The 22420-nt window shown below is 38.3% G+C and overlaps 1 protein-coding gene across 1 annotated transcript; it reads left to right on the forward strand.

The window, feature by feature from the left end:
• The first annotated feature begins 2387 nt into the window (after positions 1-2387).
• Positions 2388-22405, forward strand: LOC122416758 (uncharacterized). Its single transcript, XM_043429803.1, has 4 exons — positions 2388-2835; positions 2922-3297; positions 21400-21513; positions 22331-22405. The coding sequence occupies exons 1-4, from the start codon at positions 2489-2491 to the stop codon at positions 22403-22405; spliced, it is 912 nt and encodes a 303-aa protein (XP_043285738.1). The 5' UTR covers positions 2388-2488.
• Positions 22406-22420: the final 15 nt, after the last annotated feature.

Raw genomic sequence — 22420 nt, forward strand, 5'->3', positions numbered from 1 at the left:
AAGACCAAAGTACCAAAGTTTGTATATTGTTCAATGCGCCAGGGGTTTTAGTTTCAGAATGCAAACAAACTAAGTCATGTTCAGTGCAAAATTATATCGCGCAATATTTTTACGATTTCCTCAGTCCTCGTCCTCAGTTTCCTCTCCATGTATTATGTACCAAAGTTTAAAGTTGCGCATAAAACCTTAACATCTTGTCAATAATGCTTTTTTTTTGTAAACCAAAATATAGGTTCGTTGAAACGATCGCCTGACGGGGATTCAACAAAAGCCTTTTGCGCGTTCTCCGAGGTGACCCTCACCGCTCATAAGAGTCTGTCCATCCATACTGCGACATCTAAACACGAACAGTGCGTAAAAAGAGAGAAAATTGTCAATACCTTGCCAAAATTGGATAAATTTGCAAAAATCACGCTTTCTCAAAAATGCAAGATGGCGTAATTAAAAATGGCTGTTTGCGTAGCAGAACACAGCTCCATCAACGCTGTCGACCATCTATCTCTCGTCGTTAAGAGCCTTGATAAAGATTTCGAAGTTCTGCAGGAAATTACACCGAACGAAGTGTGCAGCGCTCATAAAAAATGTTTTATCGCCGTGCATTTTGGAAGACTTCCTGTCTGATGTCGGAAATTCGTATTAGTAGTAAGGCTATACCAGTTCTAACTCAGGGATCTCAGGGGGGAGCGGTGACGGGGGAGCGCGGGGACCGTTGCGGGGCTGCATGGTATGTGGAGGGGGAAGGTTCTCGCACAGCGGGGGTGCGGCGGCACTTTGAAGAGACAAAAGATTTTTTTACACCCTCCAATGACTGATTTAACGGAATTTTCTTTTTAAAGTGCTCTTGCCGAAGATGATCTTAATTATCGGACTCCGTGACGAAAGATGTTTACATGTCACACTAATGACAAATTTATGTGTCCGGTGTTACGTATTTTGTATTCTTGAGGTGGTGCAAGTTCCGACAAGATTTCTGTTTTCAAAACCAGTTTTAACCGATGGGCTCTTAGGGGGAGTGCGACAACGGGGAAGCGCATTGCGGGGGCTGCATGGTGTGTGGAGGTTCTCAGGGTAACAAAGAGGGGGAGAGGGGATGCAGCGGTCCTGTTTGCGGCATTGCATAGACAAAGTATATTTTCAGGAATAAAAAGAACTCGTGGATGCCCCCGCCCCCCCCCCTCCCCCCCTCGAATGACTGATTTATGTTTCCTGCGGAGTTTTAAGAAAAGTCAGTTGAGAAGAAAAGTGCTCTCAATTATTGGAATCCGTGACGGAGACCCCTAATGAGAAATTTATGTGTCCCATATTACATATTTTTACATTCGTGAGATGGTGATGAGATTTCTTTAAAAATGCACCTGCCCTTCCCTCCAACTTTTGACTTGAGAGATGTTTAGAAGAATGTTTTCCGAGAAAAAAAAAATGTTCACATTGGACTAGAAATCTTTACAGAGATGCACTCGCTCAATGACAGATTTATGTGTCCGGTGTTGCACATTTTTAACCTGCAGAGGCATTTCTCAAAAGGCGCAAGAAGGGATTTTTGAAGTCAACCGCACTTCCTCGATTAGATCCTGGGTACCACATTCGAGTTTCCAGAAAAGTCAAGATTTTTCCTCCCTCCTACTCATCCCCACCTCAGAAACGAAAAAACGCGTATATAAAATGAAACAATTTTGAGGAAGGTTCAGACTCTGTTGAGACGACGTAACAGTTACATTTCGAGTCAAATTTCGTTCAGCGCATCATGTCTCTCACCGTCGACATCGCTACCGAGCAATTGCTGCGTATGCAAGCAACTCTTCTGCGGACGTTGGAGCAATTTTTGGTGTGGGAACACCAGTGTGATACCCTTATCGAATCGCTGGAGGAGCAAGTTCGATCGAAACGACCGCGACTGGGATATCACCACTCGGTCACTTCGCAAATCTTGCGTCTCGAATGTTTGAAGCAGGCAACACGCCAACGCTTCATACATTGGGGCGGAGGATTAAATGATCATGGATTAACATGGCGTGAAATTGACAGCGCATTTGAAAATCGCTTGTCAACCGGTGCTGTGATTAATCGTGATCATATCGACCCACGAAAGTTTCTATTGGATGCGTATGAGCTTGTTGAAGAACAAGTGCAGGCTCATATTTGCAAATATAATAGTATAAAAGTGAACACTTCGTTTAACGGAGAGTTTACCGTGGGCGATAAGCGGGCAAATAAAAGTGTCAACACGGGAAATGTTGAACTTTTCACAACATCGGACTTGAGTGAGTGGTATCGGAAGCGAGTCGTGGAGCCGACTCTGAGATCGCTCGAGGAGTTCCAGGAGAGTGACAGTGGCTGGACATTAACATCAATAACAAATTTAACTGTGAACATCAACAAGTACAACGCTTTGCGGGCGGGATGTCACGTTTCATTGGCGAAACGTATACAGTTGAAAAGAGCGGTGGTAAATGTGAAATCGGCGGATAATGCGTGTTTTGGATGGGCTATGACTGCTGCACTTTATCCAGCAGAAAAAAACAGCGATCGCACATCCTCTTACCCGCATTATTCAACGATATTCAACTTCCAAGGCATCAACTTCCCTATGACGTTGGACCAGATTGGGAAATTTGAGAAGATGAATAATCTCTCAATCAATGTCTATAGCGAGAAGGAGGAAGTCATTCTACCAGTCCGCGTGAGCAAGGAGAAGAAAGAGCGACACTTCAACTTGCTTTACATCGAAGACGTGTCGGGATGTGGAATTGGACACTTCGCGTGGATCAAGAATTTATCCCGGCTCGTCAACTCACAGCTCAATTCTGATGGGCACAAGAAATACATCTGTGATCGGTAAGTATTTTTAATATACAACTGTATACATTTCTTTACGATTATGATAATATACTGTAAATATTTGAAATTTTTTATTGTTATAGATGCCTTCATTACTTCCCAACCATTGATAAGCTGCAGTTCCATGAGGTGGATTGTGGCGTTATCAACGATTGTGCCGTTCGACTACCAGCTGAGAACGACAAATGGTTGGAGTTTACCAATGCCAATCGGAAGGAGCGTCTCCCGTTCGTGGTATACGCCGACCTCGAATGCATCTTGGAGAAGACCAGCGCTGAAGAAAGGGAGAAAAATAAGAGCCAACATCATCGCGTCTTCAGCGTTGGATATTATGTAAAGTGCTCCTACGATGATTCGCTTTCGGGATACCACGAACGCCGAGGTGAGGACTGCGTGGAATGGTTCGTAGAAGAACTTAAACAATTAGCTTTGCGCGTAGAAAAGATTCTTCTTACGAACGTTCCGATGAAAGAATTGTCTCCCCAAGAGTGGAGGAAATTTCGGGAAGAAAAAGAGTGCCATATTTGTGAGAAACCTTTTGTCGAGGGTGACGAGCGTGTTCGCGATCATTGCCACTTGACAGGGCAATTCAGAGGTCCGGCTCATTCAAATTGTAATTTAAACTATCAGAATTCGTTTTTCATGCCAATAGTTTTCCACAATTTATCCGGTTATGATGCACATTTTATAATTAAAGAAGTAGCAACTGCGTTCGCGGGGAAAATCGACTTGCTCCCAATAACAAAAGAAAAGTACATCTCCTTCTCGAAAACGGTTCAAACAGGCAAAGACACGCGGAAAAATATAAAATTGCGTTTCATTGACTCGCTCAGATTTTTCAATACGAGCCTAGACAAATTAGCATCCTTTTTAACTGTAGATAAACTCGCGACGTTAAAGTCGCAATTCCAAGATGTAGACCATTTTCATTTATTAACACGGAAAGGTGTCTTCCCGTACGAGTATATTGACAGTTTCGAAAAGTTGGATGAAACGGAGCTTCCACCGCGGGAAGCATTTTACAGCTCTTTAACTGATTCAACAGTTTCCGAGAAGGAGTATGCACATGCGAAAAATGTGTGGGAACGATTTTCAACGCGAACGCTCGGCGAATACAGCGATTTATACTTGAAGACTGACGTATTACTATTAGCCGATATCTTTGAGAATTTTCGCGATACTTGCCTGAAAAGTTATGGTCTTGACCCTGCGTTTTACTACACTCTCCCCGGATATACCTGGGATGCCATGATGAAATATACAAAAGTAAAATTTGAATTGCTCACAGACATCGACATGGTATTGTTTGTGGAGAGAGGTATCCGAGGTGGTCTTAGTCAATGCTCCAAAAGACATGCCCGTGCCAATAACAAGTACATGAACTCGTATGACCCATCTATTCCATCGTCATACTTGATGTATTTTGATGTGAATAATTTGTATGGTTGGGCAATGAGTCAACCACTGCCGTATGCAGATTTCGAATGGATTGAAGACCTTGCCAACTTCAACATCGAGTCTCATCCATTTGAATCTGAAATTGGCTATATTCTTGAGGTTGATCTGGAGTATCCGAAACACTTGCACGATGCACATAGTGATTTGCCATTTTGTCCAACGCATGACAAACCTCCGGGCGCGAAGCAAGAGAAGCTTCTTGCCACGGTGAATGCGAAAAAACGATATGTCATCCACTATCGTGCATTGCAGCAGTGTTTGAAACATGGTTTGACAATCACTAAAATTCATAGAGTCTTGAAGTTTAAGCAATCTTCCTGGCTCAAAACATACATTGATTTGAATACACAGTTTCGTACACGTGCGAAAAATGATTTTGAAAAAAATCTATTCAAATTAATGAATAATGCCGTGTTTGGAAAAACCATGGAGGATGTTCGTAGTCACGTCCAAGTTAAACTGTTAACGGAATGGGCAGGTCGATACGGAGCAGAGGCTATGATTGCTAAACCTAACTTTCACAGTTGAAGTATTTTTGCGGAAAATTTAATCGCTGTAGAGTTGCGAAATCTACAAGTCAAATTCAATAAACCGATATATGTTGGCATGTCTATTTTAGATATTTCAAAAACTTGTTTATATGAATTCCATCACGAGTTCATGATGCCGTCGTATCAAAATAAATGTAAAGTCATGTATACGGATACTGATAGATTAATTTACCACATTGAATGTGAAGATGTGTACGAGGACATGAAATGTAATCTCGACAAATATGACACCAGTGACTATCCCCATGACAACGTTTATGGTATACCGCTAGTCAACAAAAAGGTCCCGGGTCTCATGAAAGATGAGAACAATGGGGCCATAATGACCGAATTCGTTGGACTTAGATCGAAGATGTATGCGACGCGAGTTGAGGGTGAGAACGATGTTAAAAAAGCAAAAGGAGTAAAAAGTAATGTTGTGGCGAGGACCATAAAATTCGAAGATTACGTGAAATGTCTCAATGAGCAGATCGAAATGAAGCGTTCTCAATCTTCAATTCGCTCGACATTACACAATGTCTATACCATCACGGAGACAAAAATTGCTCTAAGTCCACACGATGACAAGCGATATGTTATACCTGGAACGGTAGACACGTTACCATGGGGCCATTACAATATTCCCGAATTTCCAGAAGCTATGGAGGCATAGATCATTGTAAATACGAATGTGTGCTTGTGAATGTTAGAGATTGCGAGAATATTTGTATATTGAATGCGAAAAAAAAAATTGTGAGAGTGAGAACTTGTTCTCAACATTGATATGAAATAAAAAAAATTTTGTGCGAGAGGACTTTTCCTCAAAAACTTGTAAATTTGTAAATATATGTTGTAATTTATGTAAAATAAAAATTTTTTGTGAAAATCTGTCATTCTTTTTCTTTAATCTGCTTTTCATGCGGAGTTGGGGAAAGGTCGTAAAAATCAATCAGACTTTTGAATTTTCCATCTTTATTGTTTACAAATCATTTTTACTTATCCAACTATTGTGTGTTTTGTCGAAACCTAGCCATTTTACGAACAACTGACTACCACGTTTCTTCAATACTTTTTCAATAAGATATATGTCGGGATATTTTGCTCGAAGCAGCTCTTGCTCATAGAAACTACCTGCGATGGGTTCATCTTGATGATCTTTTATATTATAAGTAACTGGATTAGTTTTTCTAACTCGATATATTGTAAATATTTCCGTTGTCCAGTTTGGTGTATAACCTTTTTCGAATACATTCTTAAATTTACTTATGCGTACTTTATCACCGATTTTAAATTTTGCTTGGTTTCCAACTTCTGATCTATTGTATACATTACGCAACAGGCGTTTTTCATTCGCAGTGTTCACATCTTTCGGTTTCATTTTTATCGTACGATGTAATGTATCATTATATTTTATAATTAATGTATCGAGAATATCGATCCATTTCCAGTTTCCGCGAAAACTAAATTGAATCCACATTTTATTCTTAAGTGTACGATTGAAGCGCTCACAAATTGATGCTTTCAAATTACTAAATGTAGAATACAAGTGTATATTATACTTTTTCATCAAAGCCTTAAAGTCAGTATTATAAAATTCTTTTCCTTGATCGACGTGAAGATTTTTCGGTATGCGCCCTTTGCTGAGAATCGTCTCCATTGCAGCACTCACATCTTTTCCACTTTTACTCTTCAACGGTGCGGCCCAGGCGAATTTGGAGAATATATCGATGACGGTGAGGAGAAATTTATGGTTGGAGTTGTGTTGTGCATATGCAGACATATCTACAAGATCAGCTTGCCAAGTCTCATCCAGGCCGCGTATATCCACATGTCGACGTGGATAATTCCGCCGAGCTGGCTTATGCAGTTCTTCAACCACCGCAAGCTTCTTTTCACTCATTTTTTCTTCTCCCCCCCACAGTCCTCATCAATTGCAGAAGATAAGAGTCTGGAGGATTTTTCACTGACTTATCATTAGATGATCTCGTAAAAACTTCATATCATCATGAAGTTCTGAGATTTCTCTCTTTATATTATCAATTTCTTCACGGAGATGGGCGAGCTCGGTTCTCACACGCTTTTCTGCAGCCGCCACATTCGATTCACACTTTTGATTCGTTGTATGAGTCACACTATGAGTTATAGAATGAATGTGTTTGCTGAATGCACCGAGTGTTACAACATCTCGAGCATTTACTGGCTCGCCAACGTTGCTCAGTCGTTTTCGTTCCAAGTCGTAATGACCGTCCGATGTAATTTTGAATCCAGCACCTGGTTTACCCGGAGGACCTGCACCACGTCTACTCAACTTTCGTCCAAACACATCGACGCTCATGTTGGGAATGTGGATGAAAGCAAGCCATCACATGTTAATAAATGATTTCAGCTTCACGCAACTCCTCGATAATCGATATAATTTCATTCGAATGTGATGAATTTCCAGCAGCTTGCGATGCGAGCAATAAGCGAAGACGATCTACCAGCTCATTTGGATCATCCCAATGAACATAGTCGACAGAGGTATGCTTTCGTGCTACCTTATACTGAGGCAGAGCACCACCTTTCTTATCGTTGCTACCGAGCATTTGGGATATATAATTTTTAAATTTAGTATTTTTATCCTGACGTACCGCACCCGTGCGTTTATAAAATTTTTTATGAGCATTCGTTGTGATGATAATTTTCTGATATTTCTCCAAGTCATTTGGTGTTAGATATTTGAGTTCGGGCTCTTTTTTAAACAACAGTTCCACCAAGCCAATACTTTTGGGATACTTTTCATCTCCAACCACTATATGATCGAGTTCGAAATGAATTGGTGAATCACCAATCATTAATCTGTTTTGAGCGAGATTTCGTACTCCATACACGCCATCTAATCTTGTTTTGTTATTACTACGCAGTAAGCCCAGATATTCACGTATCAAATTATCAACATCTCCAGATGATTCCAAGTTATCATCGTCCTCATCATCATCATTATTATCTTCATGAATATCATTATCACTATTTTTAGTTAAGGGTACACCGACATTCTCATCAGTAATTGCATCATGCCAAATATCATCTTTGAAAGAAATATCTTGCTTCATGCTATTTTCTCCGAAATTTGGAGACTCTTCCTTCTTCTCCTCCTGCTCCTCCTCCTCTTCCTCCTTTTTAACATTTACACGTTCATTCTTAATTTTAGGTTTTTTCGTATATGAAACTAGTTCTTCTAATGGTTCAACAATCGGTTTAAACACATCTTGCATTTTCTGCTGAGCACTATCACGTCCACTTTTCAACATTCGATGTTTTCGTCTGATTGCATCACTCGCCTTGGCAAGTTCACTCAATACAGCCGTCTCCTTTAAAAGTTCTTTGCGCTTCATGTTGACACGAGTAAGTCAGACTTTAGACTGTCTTGTAAAATCCAGGGGAACAATTATTTATCATCATCATCATCATCATCATCGATAGTGAGGAAAGAATCAAATCCCCTTCTATATCTTCCAGCATTCAACTCACTGTCCTTGTCAATCGTGATGAATCCATACTTGTCCGATTTCCAACACTTGACACACATTTTTTTGAAACTTGCATAAGTCATATCCGTATTGACATGATCATTATATACATGCTTGAGGTTCATATCATCTTGTTTGAATAGCACTATAAAATTTGCATTGTCTCTCACGAGATGTTTCGGAATACGAGTATACGTCTGACAGAGATAAAAACTATCCACAATCTCGTGTCTTCCCATGGAAAAAAATGCTCTCACGTTGTCCTGTTTCTCACACGCTATATCGTCAAAAATGAATATGGAGTTTGGGCGAGCTTCACTAGGTGCCACAACTTGTTCATGCTCGTTAAATTGAAAAAATTCCACTCCTTCCACAGGTTTAAGCATTTGCTCGAGCAATCGGTATTTAGGCTGCTTCAAAGATTTCGAGTATAGATATATATTCTCAAATCTCAAACCATTTGGATGTATTAGGAGCGTGAGTAAGGCATTCGTTTTTCCACAATTCGAGGGGCCACAAAATACGGCTCGAATGCTGTTAGGTAGTAAGTTTCCATGACGCTTCTTCACACTACCCGCTCCAACAATAAATTCATCGAAATTTATTATGGGGAGTTGACCGCTCGAAACTTGTTTCTTCGACTTCATCTCGCATGCGACTGATTGAAAAAATCATATAAATGCAACTTTATAATGTTGGAATAGTCAGTCGAATTGTAACCACTGCGGAGTGATGATTGTACATGATAAACCTGGTAAAGGTTTGGTAAACAGTATAATCAACAATCTCCCCGTGGAACTACATCTACCGGGATATCAATATTGTGGACCCGGTACGAAATTGATCAAACGTCTTGCTCGTGGTGAGCCTGGTATAAACGCGCTGGACGCTGCGTGTAAAGAACACGATATCGCATATTCGAAAAATCGTGAAAACTTGGAAGCACGACATCTGGCGGATAAAATTTTGGCTGAACAAGCCTGGCAACGTGTAACCTCGAAAGACGCAAGTCTTGGTGAAAGAGCAAGTGCTTGGGCCGTGACAAACATTATGAAGGCGAAAAAGAAATTTGGTCTAGGTATGAAAGGAGTGACGAAAAAGACCAAAAAAAGTGTTTGCCTGAAAAAGATCATTAGTGCCGCAAAGAAAGCCATGATTCGTAGTGGTGACCCCCGTGAAATCGTCATGTCAGCATTGAAAGGTGCGCGTGCCAGTGTTAAAGGTGTTAAAGTACGCACGCCTCGGGTTCTACCTGTACCTCGCAAAATCGGCGGTTTATTGCCCTTCCTCGTACCCATCTTTGCCGGCCTTAGCGCCGTTGGTGCACTGTCTGGTGGAAGTGCTGCAATAGTCAAAGCTGTAAATGCTGCTCAAGCGGCTAAAAAGGAATTGGAGGAAAGTAAACGTCACAACAGAACACTCGAGGCCATCGCTTTGGGTAAAGGTTTACATCTGAAACCATACAAACAGGGTTTGGGTCTTTACCTCGGGACAAAAAACGTATAATCACGCTACCACATCAACCACTCACCGACATCGATCTGCTAAAGTATGCGAGAGCCATGAAAATTCGTAACTTTCGTGGGGTTTTCATGCGTGACACTTTGCCTGAAAATGGACCACACAAGCAAGAATCAGCAATCGTGAATTTGGATGAAAATGTGGGCCCTGGGACACACTGGGTTGCATATAAAAAGAATGGTCAACGAGTCACATACTTTGACAGCTTCGGTAATCTCCCACCTCCACCCGAACTCATGAAATACTTCAATGTTGGTAGCGTGAAATACAATTATAAAAAGTATCAGGAATACGATACAATAATATGCGGGCATTTATGCTTGAAATTTTTGTGTGGACAACTAAATCGACGAGACAATTATGCACTATATAAATGAGGACTATGGAGCTGCGTGTTTAGTTCTAAATCTGCGAGCATCATGGATGATAGTTTGACGATCACCATTACTGGATCATCCTCCATACTCGAGGCACAATTTTTTCCACCCATCGAACTATCGCCCGACAAAAATTATACTCTTGGACTCGTCGAGCTGCTCACATTCAATTCGATGCCAAATATCGACATTGGTTGCAATGAATTTCACGTTGGAAATCATGTGGTGACCATTCCAACGGGCAGCTATGAAATTGAAGATATTGAAAAATATTTGAAAACTGAGTTGGCATCTAAAAACATACAAATTCAGCTTAAGCCGAATAATTATACGCTACGCAGTGAAATTGAGTGCAATCAATCGATTGATTTTACATCCAAAAATTCGATTGGACCTTTGCTGGGTTTTACGTCGCGTCGATTGGAGCCCAATAAAAGACATGTGTCCGATCTACCCGTGTCCATTCTCAAAATGAACGCCATTCGAGTCGAGTGTAACATAACCACTGGTGCATACATCAACGGGCGAAAAGTTCATACAATTCACGAATTTTTCCCATCTGTACCGGCCGGCTATAAAATCATCGAAGTACCGTCGAGCGTCATTTATCTACCAATCACAACTCGTCGCATTGACAATATACAGCTTCGTATTGTCGATCAAGACGGAGATTTGATCAATTTCCGCGGTGAAGTCATCACCATAAGACTTCATATAAAATCTCAATGGGCATAATTTACAATCATCGTATTGGCAATATTAATAAGCCAACATGGGATCGCGAAAGCAGTCGTCGATCAACGCTCAAAGAGCTAACACCTCAAAACCTTCTGCTATTGAAGAGTTTGGGTCTCAAAATTCGTGGAGTTCGCGTGTGAGAAATTATCTGCTTTGCTCGTTGTGCATCTGCTGCCTGCAATGGAGGAAGAAATCGTAAACATCCAGACACCCGTCATGTTTGACGAATCCATCATACATTATGAGGTTCATGCTCATCAACCATACGCATCGTCAACATACAACAATAGTGATGAAATACGTATTTCAATCCAACATCAAGATTTATCAATTCTACCGAGCAAAAGTTCAATTCACATTTGCGGCAAACTGACAAAGGCGGATGGTGCAGCGTTAGCTGCAACGAGCCTCGTCAACAATGCCATTTGTCATTTATTCGAGGAGGTGCGTTATGAACTTAACGCAGTTGAAATCGATCGTAATAAAAATGTGGGAATCACATCTCTTATGAAAGGATATACATCTCATTCGTCGGCGAGAAGTGCAATGCTTGAAAACACCGGTTGGCTCGATGTTGAGGAGACTAAACAAATTGTAGACGTAGCAGGCAACTTTGACGTATGCATACCACTGAGCATGCTGCTGGGATTTGCTGAAGATTATCGAAAAATGGTGGTGAATGCAAAGCACGAATTGATTTTGACTAGATCACGTTCCGATGATAATGCCATAGTTCAACCAGCCGCTGAAGATTATAAAATTACACTACGGAAAATTGAATGGCTCGTTCCATACATCACCGTGGCGGATAAACGGAAAATTCAATTGCTGAAATTCATCGCCAAAGATACCCCAATTCCAATGAGTTTTCGTACGTGGGAATTGTATGAATATCCAATGTTACCGGCGACATCGAAACACGTGTGGTCAGTCAAGACATCAACGCAGCTGGAAAAACCTCGATATGTGATCCTGGCATTCCAAACAGGACGAAAGAATAATAAGAGGCAAAATACGAGTAATTTTGATCATTGCAACGTTACTGATGTAAAATTATACTTGAATTCACAATGTTATCCTTATGGTAATATGAATTTGAATATAGAACAAAATCAGTATGCAGTACTCTACGATATGTATACAAACTTTCAACCGATGTACTACAATAAGGAGGCCGAACCATGGCTTACAAAAGCGGATTTTCTCAAATTTGCACCTCTCATTGTGATTGACTGCTCGAAGCAGAACGATTCTCTCAAGTCTGGACCTGTTGATGTGCGCCTCGAATTTGAAACAAGCACAAATATTCCAGCACAAACATGCGCATACTGCCTTATTCTACACGATCGCATCGTTGAATACAATCCTGTGAGTGGTGGGGTGAGAAAATTGGTATAAAACCGTACCATCAACTTCTTCGGCCAACAGTCATCATGGATTTTGTCATCGATCTACAAGGCTTCAAAGGACCCATCAATGAGTTTATACTCAAAGAAATTTCAATCATTCGTGCGGACGTGAAGAATGCTGAACCTCTCACACTTTTCTTCGCACCACCGTATGCATGGGATTCTCTGCCGACAAAGTATAAAACGACAAACAAATGGCTGGAACGTAATTTTCATGGATTGCCATGGGATTTTGGTGTAATACCATACGATGCTGCAAGAGGAATAATTCAAACTATCTTACGCGGCGCTCATACCATCTTCGTAAAAGGCGGCGAAAAGTCTTTATGGCTGACGAACTTTTTGGATCTGTCAACGGAGATTGTCGATTTGGAGACTTTGGACTGCCCATCGTTGAAAAAACTGCCGAAAAGTCCATCGAAATGCGACCATCACCACCACATCAACGAATCGAAATTTAATTGTGCAACGAAGAATGTAAAATCTTTGCAAAGCTGGTTATACGTATATCATGCATTATGTAATAGAGGGATCTTGGAATAAACAAAACAATTTTTTCATAAATGTGTAATTTTATTTATACAATATTCCTCCTCCTCCTCCTTCAACATACATTTCATCGGTGATTCAGATATATATACATTTTTTGCGTTGAGAATATTAGAAATCTCTTTGAGAAAATTCAATAGCGTTCCAATCACCATCGAGATATTTCATGTATAGTTGTCCACAATGAGCCGTTTCCAGAAGTTTCTCGAATACCGCTGGATTCTGGTCGAATGCCTTGACAACTCGCGGTGGCAGGAATACGGTGAATTCATTCCTGATTTCGGCGACGTATCTTTTTCCCCATTTGGTATTTGCTGTCCTCACGTCCGAGATGAGATATTCCTCGTTGACTTGGAGTTCTTTCAGCTTCTTGGCGGGGAGATACTCTGACTTTGCAATGATATTGTTGATGGCGGAGAACTCCATTATGGATATAGTTTTTTGAGATTTTCTTTAAAGAGCAAGTCTTGACTCAACTTTACGAAGACGTGAAGTGATGCTTTTTTCTTCTGGACTCTGCTATTTGTAGTTTTTCCATCTATCCCTACCCCAAAACTGAACCATCCCCTTCCACACGCTTTCAAACAGGTTCAAACGTGATCTATATTGGAATCGATCCAATCTCTTCCGGTGGTCCTTTTTTCTGTACAGGCTCTTTGATTCCGCCGACGTTATGAACACGTGCATTCTAAACTTGTTTAAACACGTTCACAGCATTTCCTACAATTTCGACGTTGCGGAGCCGGACCGTCAATATGATCGTCCATCGATGATACATTCCAATGTTCAACGCAACGACGTAATAATGCAATCTCACTATCGGATTTGTAGTATTCGGGTAAACGATCCCACAGAATATCTGTATATTCACCAAAGTATTCCTTGAAGATGGTTGGAGATATAATTTGGAGCTCCTCCGATGTCATTTCACAGGGATTTTTTATCCGTAAAGTCCCATAGATGTTTACAAGTCGTTCCATAATCGAGCACTTTTCACAATTTCTACGTCTGGGTCTAGCTGAATCAACATGAGTTCGCACCCAGGGTTGATTGAAATGATCGAAACACAATTGATATGATTGCACATCAGCATCACACTGCAAATACTTGGGTAAACGATCCCATAACGTAGGAATAGAATTACTATAGTACTTTAAAAGCAAAGCCTTCGGCAATGACTCAAGTTCATTTTCCGTTAATGTCGATGGATCTTTTGCTGGATGGATAGCATACATACTAGCACACCTTTCCATCGCGACGTTTACTTTCAGAATAAGCGTTCGATGTGAAAATTTTTTTTTTCTCGGAAAACATTCAAACAACTCTCAAGTCAAAAGTTCGGGGAAGGGCAGGTGCATTTCGAAAAAGAAATCTCGTCGGATCTTGCGCCGTCTCAGGAATGTAGAGATATGTAACACTGGACATTTATCATTAGACGTCGTGTGACGTGCAATTCTCGGAATAACAATATATTTTTTCAAAGATACAAGTCTCAAGTGAAAAGTCGGGGGAGGGGCATTTTGAAAAAGAAATCTCATGGAAACTGGCACCATCTCAGGAATGCAAAAATATGTAGGACACATAAATTTGTCATTAGAGTAGTGCTTTGGTCCGATAATTGAGATCATTTTCGAAAAGAGCAGGTCACTTTTTCAAAAGAAAATTCCGTCCAATGCAATCTGATGATCACACCGGAAACATAAATCAGTCATTCGAGAAGTGCGGCAATCTTTTGTCATCAAAGTGCCGCCGCACCCCCGCTGTCCGAGAACCTTCCCCCTCCACATACCATGCAGCCCCGCAACGGTCCCCGCGCTCCCCCGTCCCCGCTCCCCCCTGAGATCCCTGAGTTAGAACTGGTATAGCCTTACTACTCGTATTTCTCACTAATTATTTATTGATGAGTCTACAGCGATCGATACGAAAAAAATATTATGTGTGATGATCCGTTATTTAAGTTGTGTATAGAAGAAAATTGTCACCACCTTTTACCGACTTATTGAAATGAGAGAAGGGAATGCAAATGCAATTTCAACGGCGATTTTAAAACAACTCAAATCGGATCGTTTAAACCACGATAAGCTTCTGGGCCTTAAAGTTGATGAGGCAAATGTTAATGTTGGCGCTCATTACTCAGTGACAACAATACTTCGAGCTATCAATGCCGATCTCGTGGTTATTAAATGTATCTCGTTCAATATGCCGTAGTGAAAAATCTTCGTTGCACGATACGCATTGGAGATGTTGACACATAACCTCGAAATCGACGATTCAGCATCCTTCTACCACGCAAAATTTTGTTTCTTCCTAGTTTGCGATTTTTTCTGCCTTTTGTACCTCTTTTTCTTCAATTTTTGGTTTTTAAAATTTTTTCCCAACTTCAACGAGACTTTCATGATTTTTTCTTCTGTTTCACGGTTATAAAACGTCCTTCGTACCTTTCTGCCATGGTCCAACCTCTCTTTTGCTCCTCTCGAGCTTGAGCAGGGCAGCCAACAGTTAAAATCTGGAGCCATATAACGCTGCATTGTTGCTATCAAAGCTACTATGTTGAAATATTTAATATTTTGAAATATCACACAAGGAGCTTTTTTTCGCTAAAATTTGAAATATTATCTTTGAAATAGTAATTTTTCATCTAAAAAGTACACAATTATCATTTTGCATATTGGAGATGTTGACACATAACCTCGAAATCGACGATTCAGCATCCTTCTACCACGCAAAATTTTGTTTCTTCCTAGTTTGCGATTTTTTCTGCCTTTTGTACCTCTTTTTCTTCAATTTTTGGTTTTTAAAATTTTTTCCCAACTTCAACGAGACTTTCATGATTTTTTCTTCTGTTTCACGGTTATAAAACGTCCTTCGTACCTTTCTGCCATGGTCCAACCTCTCTTTTGCTCCTCTCGAGCTTGAGCAGGGCAGCCAACAGTTAAAATCTGGAGCCATATAACGCTGCATTGTTGCTATCAAAGCTACTATGTTGAAATATTTAATATTTTGAAATATCACACAAGGAGCTTTTTTTCGCTAAAATTTGAAATATTATCTTTGAAATCAAGAGACTCGGTAGAGTCTCGGGACAAGTACATTGACAGCCCTGTCGTCTGCTGGCCCGAGGCTCTCGCCGAGACTATACTTTCTCTGAATAAAACGATTCGCGGTGGTGGGGGTAAAATTGGCATGTGATTTTCTTTAATTGCGAAGCCTATGAGTTATGTACGACTTTGAAAATTGAACTTTCAGCTAATTGAGAAATTCTCTATCGAATGAGCCCAAAAACAGCATTATTGGTGGCGTAATTGCTGAGAAAAAACTTTGCACGGGCTCAAGATTATGCAAAAGTTACCAACACATTCAAAAATTTATGTGTCTGTATATTATAGTATAACACCATCAAAGGCACTTTGATGCTATCGAGTTTCTGATTGGTTGGATCTGACGACATCCATTTTTAGACGTTGTGGTTGGTTGTTGAAATTAGTTGTTGATGATTGGAAATCTGACGTCAACTTCATAACGTAGCACACGGCGCAGCACAGCTGGTAACAGCAGTCATAAATTCGATCGATATACATATATATATGTACAAACCATGTGTCAGTTTTTGATCGCATGAACAGAGTTTCGACATTACGAAGTGCGTGCGGGATAAATAGAAAAATAATTTTCGTCATCTAAAGAAGTGCATATTACTATTTATTTTGTTAAAATTTGTGATATATTAAACCGGTATCAAAGCGGCCGCGTAAATGTACTCTGTGATGTGAGTGTGAAAAAGAATATAAAAAATGCGCGATGCATATGTCAACGAAACTTTTCAAGATTTCATTATTTCGTTCGATTGGAAATAAGTGTTGACTGAAATAATCCTTCAATTAAACCAAATTACAAAATATTGCCCAGTGCGAATATATCGTCACTGGCATGGTTATATATCATGTGTAAATAGGTTATACATACGAATAAATAGAACAAAAACACACGGAACTGTTAGAATGATATTAGAAACTTTACTTGAATAAATGTTTTCTAATTTATTTCCTGTGTCAACATTATATATAAACATTCCCATATTTTGCTTGATATTCAGTTTGGCTCTGCCCTCTCCGATCCTTGTTTTCACCCCATCAGTTTGCAGAGGATCGATACATATTATTAATTCGTTCCCTAATATGTGTCCTATGATTTTCTACTCCTTCTTCATGATGATTGTGGTAACATAATTCGAGAGGTTTCTAACCATAATCTTGAATTGCACATTTTGTAAATCAGATTTTCAAAAAAATTTCTGGTCTTGGTATAAGTATAGTTATTCTTTTTCTACTTGGTCTGTCGAGTGATAAATTTGGAAACTTGTTCCAGAAAGCCTTTGGAGACTTTTTTTCTGATGATATGAAAAGTCGTATCTTCGGAATGTAGTGGGTAAACACAAATTTTGACAATAGAACTTATGAAATGACATGTGTGTTGAGTATTCCCACTTTGCAAACTGAAAATGTGGAATTAATAGTGAAAAGATTCATTATGATAAGTCTGCAGTTGCTCAGTTTTGGATACGATCAAATATCATGCCTGCCAACATCTATGGAAATATACAGAATTTCTGAATGCAATGTGCGCTATGTCATTTTAATGCAACATCATGACTTTTGACAACTTTTCATTATAATGCTGTAGATTCGGATCATTGAAATACAGCGAAAATCTGCAAACTATACAATTTATATACTGTGCCATTCATTTTACATTTTGACTCTAACCGTAACATATATATGAAGTAAAAAATTGATTATAAAAGTCTTCAGTTGCTCATTTATCGATAGATTTGAAATTGCTGTCTACGAAGCTCATTGCGTAGATACATTGAACCGCAGCAGATACCTGCGAACTCTGAAATTTCTGTGGATAAATATATATGCCACGGATCAGCCCTTATCTTTGATTATGGTAATATGTAATGGAACTTGGTTCAGCAAGTTTTAAGGTGTTTCTTTTCAAATAGTATTGAAAATGTATTACTGTGGTATGGAGCGAAAACCTTCAAACTTTCATATTTTTGTGGCGCAGCATGTGTGCCAATACTGCGGTATGGAGCGAATACCTGCAAACTTTCATATGTTTGTGTCGCAGCATGTGTGCCCATCATTTAAATTTTTTACTCCAACCGTAACATATAATCTCAAAAATTCATCCCAAAAGTCTTCAGCTTTACTAATTAACTTAATTTTCCTTTTTCTAAATTCTATGCTGAATTTCTGAATTTCTAAATTTATTTCTAAATTATCCTGAAATTAAATTGTTTACCTCCACAACCAATGCAGGTACCTTAAACGTCTTTGAATTCCGTTGCTCTGTTGAATTAAGTACGCTCAGTTTTTTTTGCTTCTTTGAGTTCTAACATAATAAATGTTTTCAGGTGCCTTTTTTCGGCAACTATCAAACTGTAGATAATTGGATCGCAGCGGCCACTTGCAAACTTTGGAAATATATTTCGTCGGGGGTACGTTTTGGAAGACACGAAAATGTCTAGATTCAGAATGCAAAAGCGACATTTAAAAATGGCCAATTCTGTTGGATTTGTTGAGTCTTGAATTTGGTCTATCTTTCCTCTTTTCCTTTCTTTTTTCTAACGTTATAAGCTGAAAATCACATCTCGGGCCGCAACACGCATTGCTCCATGCTCTTGAGTTCCCAATGGACGAAACATATTAAAAGACAAAGAGAAAAATCACCAAAGTCCAAGAACAAACCTCTATCGAAATAGTTCCAATACAATTTTTACGAAAAATAGGTCTATTTTCGTGGAAACCAAAGTTACAAGCCGAAAAACATATCTCGACCTCCAACCTGCTTTCCACCGTGCTCTTGGGTTCCTAATTGACAAAACATATTAGAGTTAAAGGAAAAAAATTGCCAAAGTCCAAGAACAGACCTGTGACGAAATATTTGCAGTACATTTTTGACGAAAAATAGGTTTTTTTTTTGTGGAAACTAACGATATAAGCCGAAAATCATATCGCAGCCTCTAACCCGCTTTCGACCGTGCTCTTTGATTCCTAATTGATAAAACACATTAGAGTACATGGAAAAAAATCCTCAAAGTCCAAGGACAGACCTGTGACGAAATATTTTCAGTACTATTGAGACGAAAAATAGGTCTTTTTTCGTGAAAACCAACGTTATAAGCCGAAAATCATAAATAATTCGTAGAAATTTAAACTAAAATCCTATAGTCAACTGAACATAAATAAGGAACTTTAGAGAAAAAATACGTGATATCAAACCATAAACTTCCCCTAGGAAAAAAAAGGTTGGGACAAGTACATTGATGGTCCCTCGTTTGCTAATAAATCCATCCATAAAAAAACTTTAAAAAAAATTTTCTTTAAAAATTGTCAAAAAAATTATTTTATAAAAAAAAAATACAGTACAATTCGAAAAAAATTTCACAAATCTAGAAAAAACAGTATGTTTAAAAAAAAAATATTCTGTATCTATTTTTTAAAGTTCAAAAAAATCAAATAACAAGTAAAAAATAAAAAACCGAAAAATCGCGTTTGAAATCATTATGCAAACCGATGCCTCATCCTTCTTATTTGATTCGAACAGCTAAATCAATTGAAAAAAATTCCATCTAATTTACGTGCAGCATTAAAATTTATTATATCAATTCGAGGCCAAGTATTTTCTAATGAATTGAAAAAAGTTACCACTTGAATTACGTGCAGCATTAAAATTTATGATATCAATCGGTGGACAAGTATTTTATTAGTAACTCCAAATTTTGACATTATTAAATTCTTCTAAGAAGCTTTTAAATCCAAAAAACTCACATGAAAGCTAGTCATATGTTACTCTATGGTGGCAGAGACTTATAAGAAAATCAATTCTTCTCAGACTTTCAGGATCCTCTGGTATTATTCACAAAATTTGACGTCGATTGGATCGATACAAATTATGTTTACATATGTGTTAAAAGTACTTGTCCGGCCCATCACTATTCATTTAAATAAAAATCATTCATGAAAAAATGGAATTGTATGGCAGAATCCGGTTAAACATTTATTGAAATGCGATTCATTATTAGTTTAATGTTCGTAATAATAGTATAGGTTAGTTCTTATTCTGAATGGAATTCGTTCGCTGGAAGAATAAGTGAGAAGCAAAAATTGCCGTCATTGAATACAAACTGGAGAGTTATTTTTTAAACTTGTACATATATATTATGTACAATTATTTTCATTTATCAATGCACAATAATATCCCTTGTATATTTCGGAACAATTTCTTTGCTTTTTTTATTAAATTAGTGCAATTACGTAAAAATTACTTGAAGATAATTCTCTCAATTCCCTCTGCATGGATACTTGTGATCCATCAGTTCTAGAGAAGCACTGATTATTATTGGGATGAACAATTTAAACGGAAAGTGATGGGCCGGACAAGTACTTTTAACACATATGTAAACATAATTTGTATCGATCCAATCGACGTCAAATTTTGTGAATAATACCAGAGGATCCTGAAAGTCTGAGAAGAATTGATTTTCTTATAAGTCTCTGCCACCATAGAGTAACATATGACTAGCTTTCATGTGAGTTTTTTGGATTTAAAAGCTTCTTAGAAGAATTTAATAATGTCAAAATTTGGAGTTACTAATAAAATACTTGTCCACCGATTGATATCATAAATTTTAATGCTGCACGTAATTCAAGTGGTAACTTTTTTCAATTCATTAGAAAATACTTGGCCTCGAATTGATATAATAAATTTTAATGCTGCACGTAAATTAGATGGAATTTTTTTCAATTGATTTAGCTGTTCGAATCAAATAAGAAGGATGAGGCATCGGTTTGCATAATGATTTCAAACGCGATTTTTCGGTTTTTTATTTTTTACTTGTTATTTGATTTTTTTGAACTTTAAAAAATAGATACAGAATATTTTTTTTTTAAACATACTGTTTTTTCTAGATAGTAATTTTTCATCTAAAAAGTACACAATTATCATTTTGCATATAAATTCAAATCCAGAAACTGAACTCATGTGCAATTGGTAACACGAAAGGCTGCCCATGTTAAAGCATAGGAGTACCCCTCGCACCGCCTGCCCCGCAAAAGAGGTACCGTTCCACCTTAAATCAGGAAAATTATTCTCGTACTCTCTTCTTTACTGAAGCAGTTTGAAATTTTCTATGATTTCGTAGAATTACACAATTTCATTATTTTATAGCCTTCTGATGAAACGGAACTTCCTGCGCAGCCTGTTTTATCTCAAAATGATACAGAATCATGACTATCCAGTGATTTATATAATTTGCTAGGACCTTCAACCGGGGCAATTCCCAAAACAAAGGCAAGTACTTGCACAACTACTGCAATGCGTTTTATTTTTTAATTCATTAAAAAATTCAAAATTCTAAAAAGTCTTACTGAATTCTCAACCTTATTTATTTATTTTTTTTCAGAAAACTGTGTCGATAAAGCGTCGTGTCACTTTTAAGAACGATATCGATAACGTCAAGTCGTCATCCTCATTGTTACAAGTGAGGGTCCCACCAACCAAAAGAACACAACTAAAAGTAAATTTTTAAATCATTCATTGGAAATAACTATAACTATTTATATTTCCAAATGGATTTGTACAATTATTTCTTGCACTTATCAAGAGTGCTCGTTGTTTCTTTTCGATTTAACTATTCACTAGTTTTATGTCAACTTCGGCTAAGATTTAAAAAAATCCAAACCCTCGGATGGACATAGTAACCATAATTGCTACAGAACCTGTCGACTTCTGCGTCATGTATCCTAATCCGAAAGCAATGTATGTAGCAGTGCCGCTAGAGATAGTACGTACGATGAAAAGATTTTTTGCAACTTCTGGTTTATGACTCATTAATTGCACTCGCGCACCTTTTCCTCTTCAGGCAATCTACGATAGCGAGGGAAACTTTTTTAATGAACGGCTCGGACCGTGTCTTTTCGAAATTGGGCGAGTAGATGAAGATTACCAAATCTTCAAAATAAGTGATATCTACAAGACAGAATCGCCTTTCAATTTGTACCGCTTCAACTCGAACAAAGGGCAAACGTTAGAAAACAAAAATGTGAGTAATAATTTTTTTATCACTGGAAGTGTCGTAATGTAGACGATTCCCAGTATGAGTTTGTATTTCCTGTTGTTGTACCGCTTTTAGATATTACTGAATGTCTCTACACTTGTTACCAAATAAATATTTCAATGTTTTTTCGTTATATATCGATACATTACAAATTAATATCGAAAATTGATTTCGGATATAGTTCATATCATTTTAACTTATGATTTTTATGATTTGTTGACGAATGTCACGGTTATTCATAATTTCATTTTAATTGTCTTTTATATTATACTTGCAGGCAGCCGCTAGAATGAAGTGTAAGATCGTACCGGTGCACTACTTGGACAGTCCTCATTTCAGTTTCATAACATGAATTTCATGTTATTTT

Source organism: Venturia canescens, chromosome 10 (genome assembly GCF_019457755.1).
Source record: "Venturia canescens isolate UGA chromosome 10, ASM1945775v1, whole genome shotgun sequence".
NCBI lineage: Eukaryota > Metazoa > Arthropoda > Insecta > Hymenoptera > Ichneumonidae > Venturia > Venturia canescens.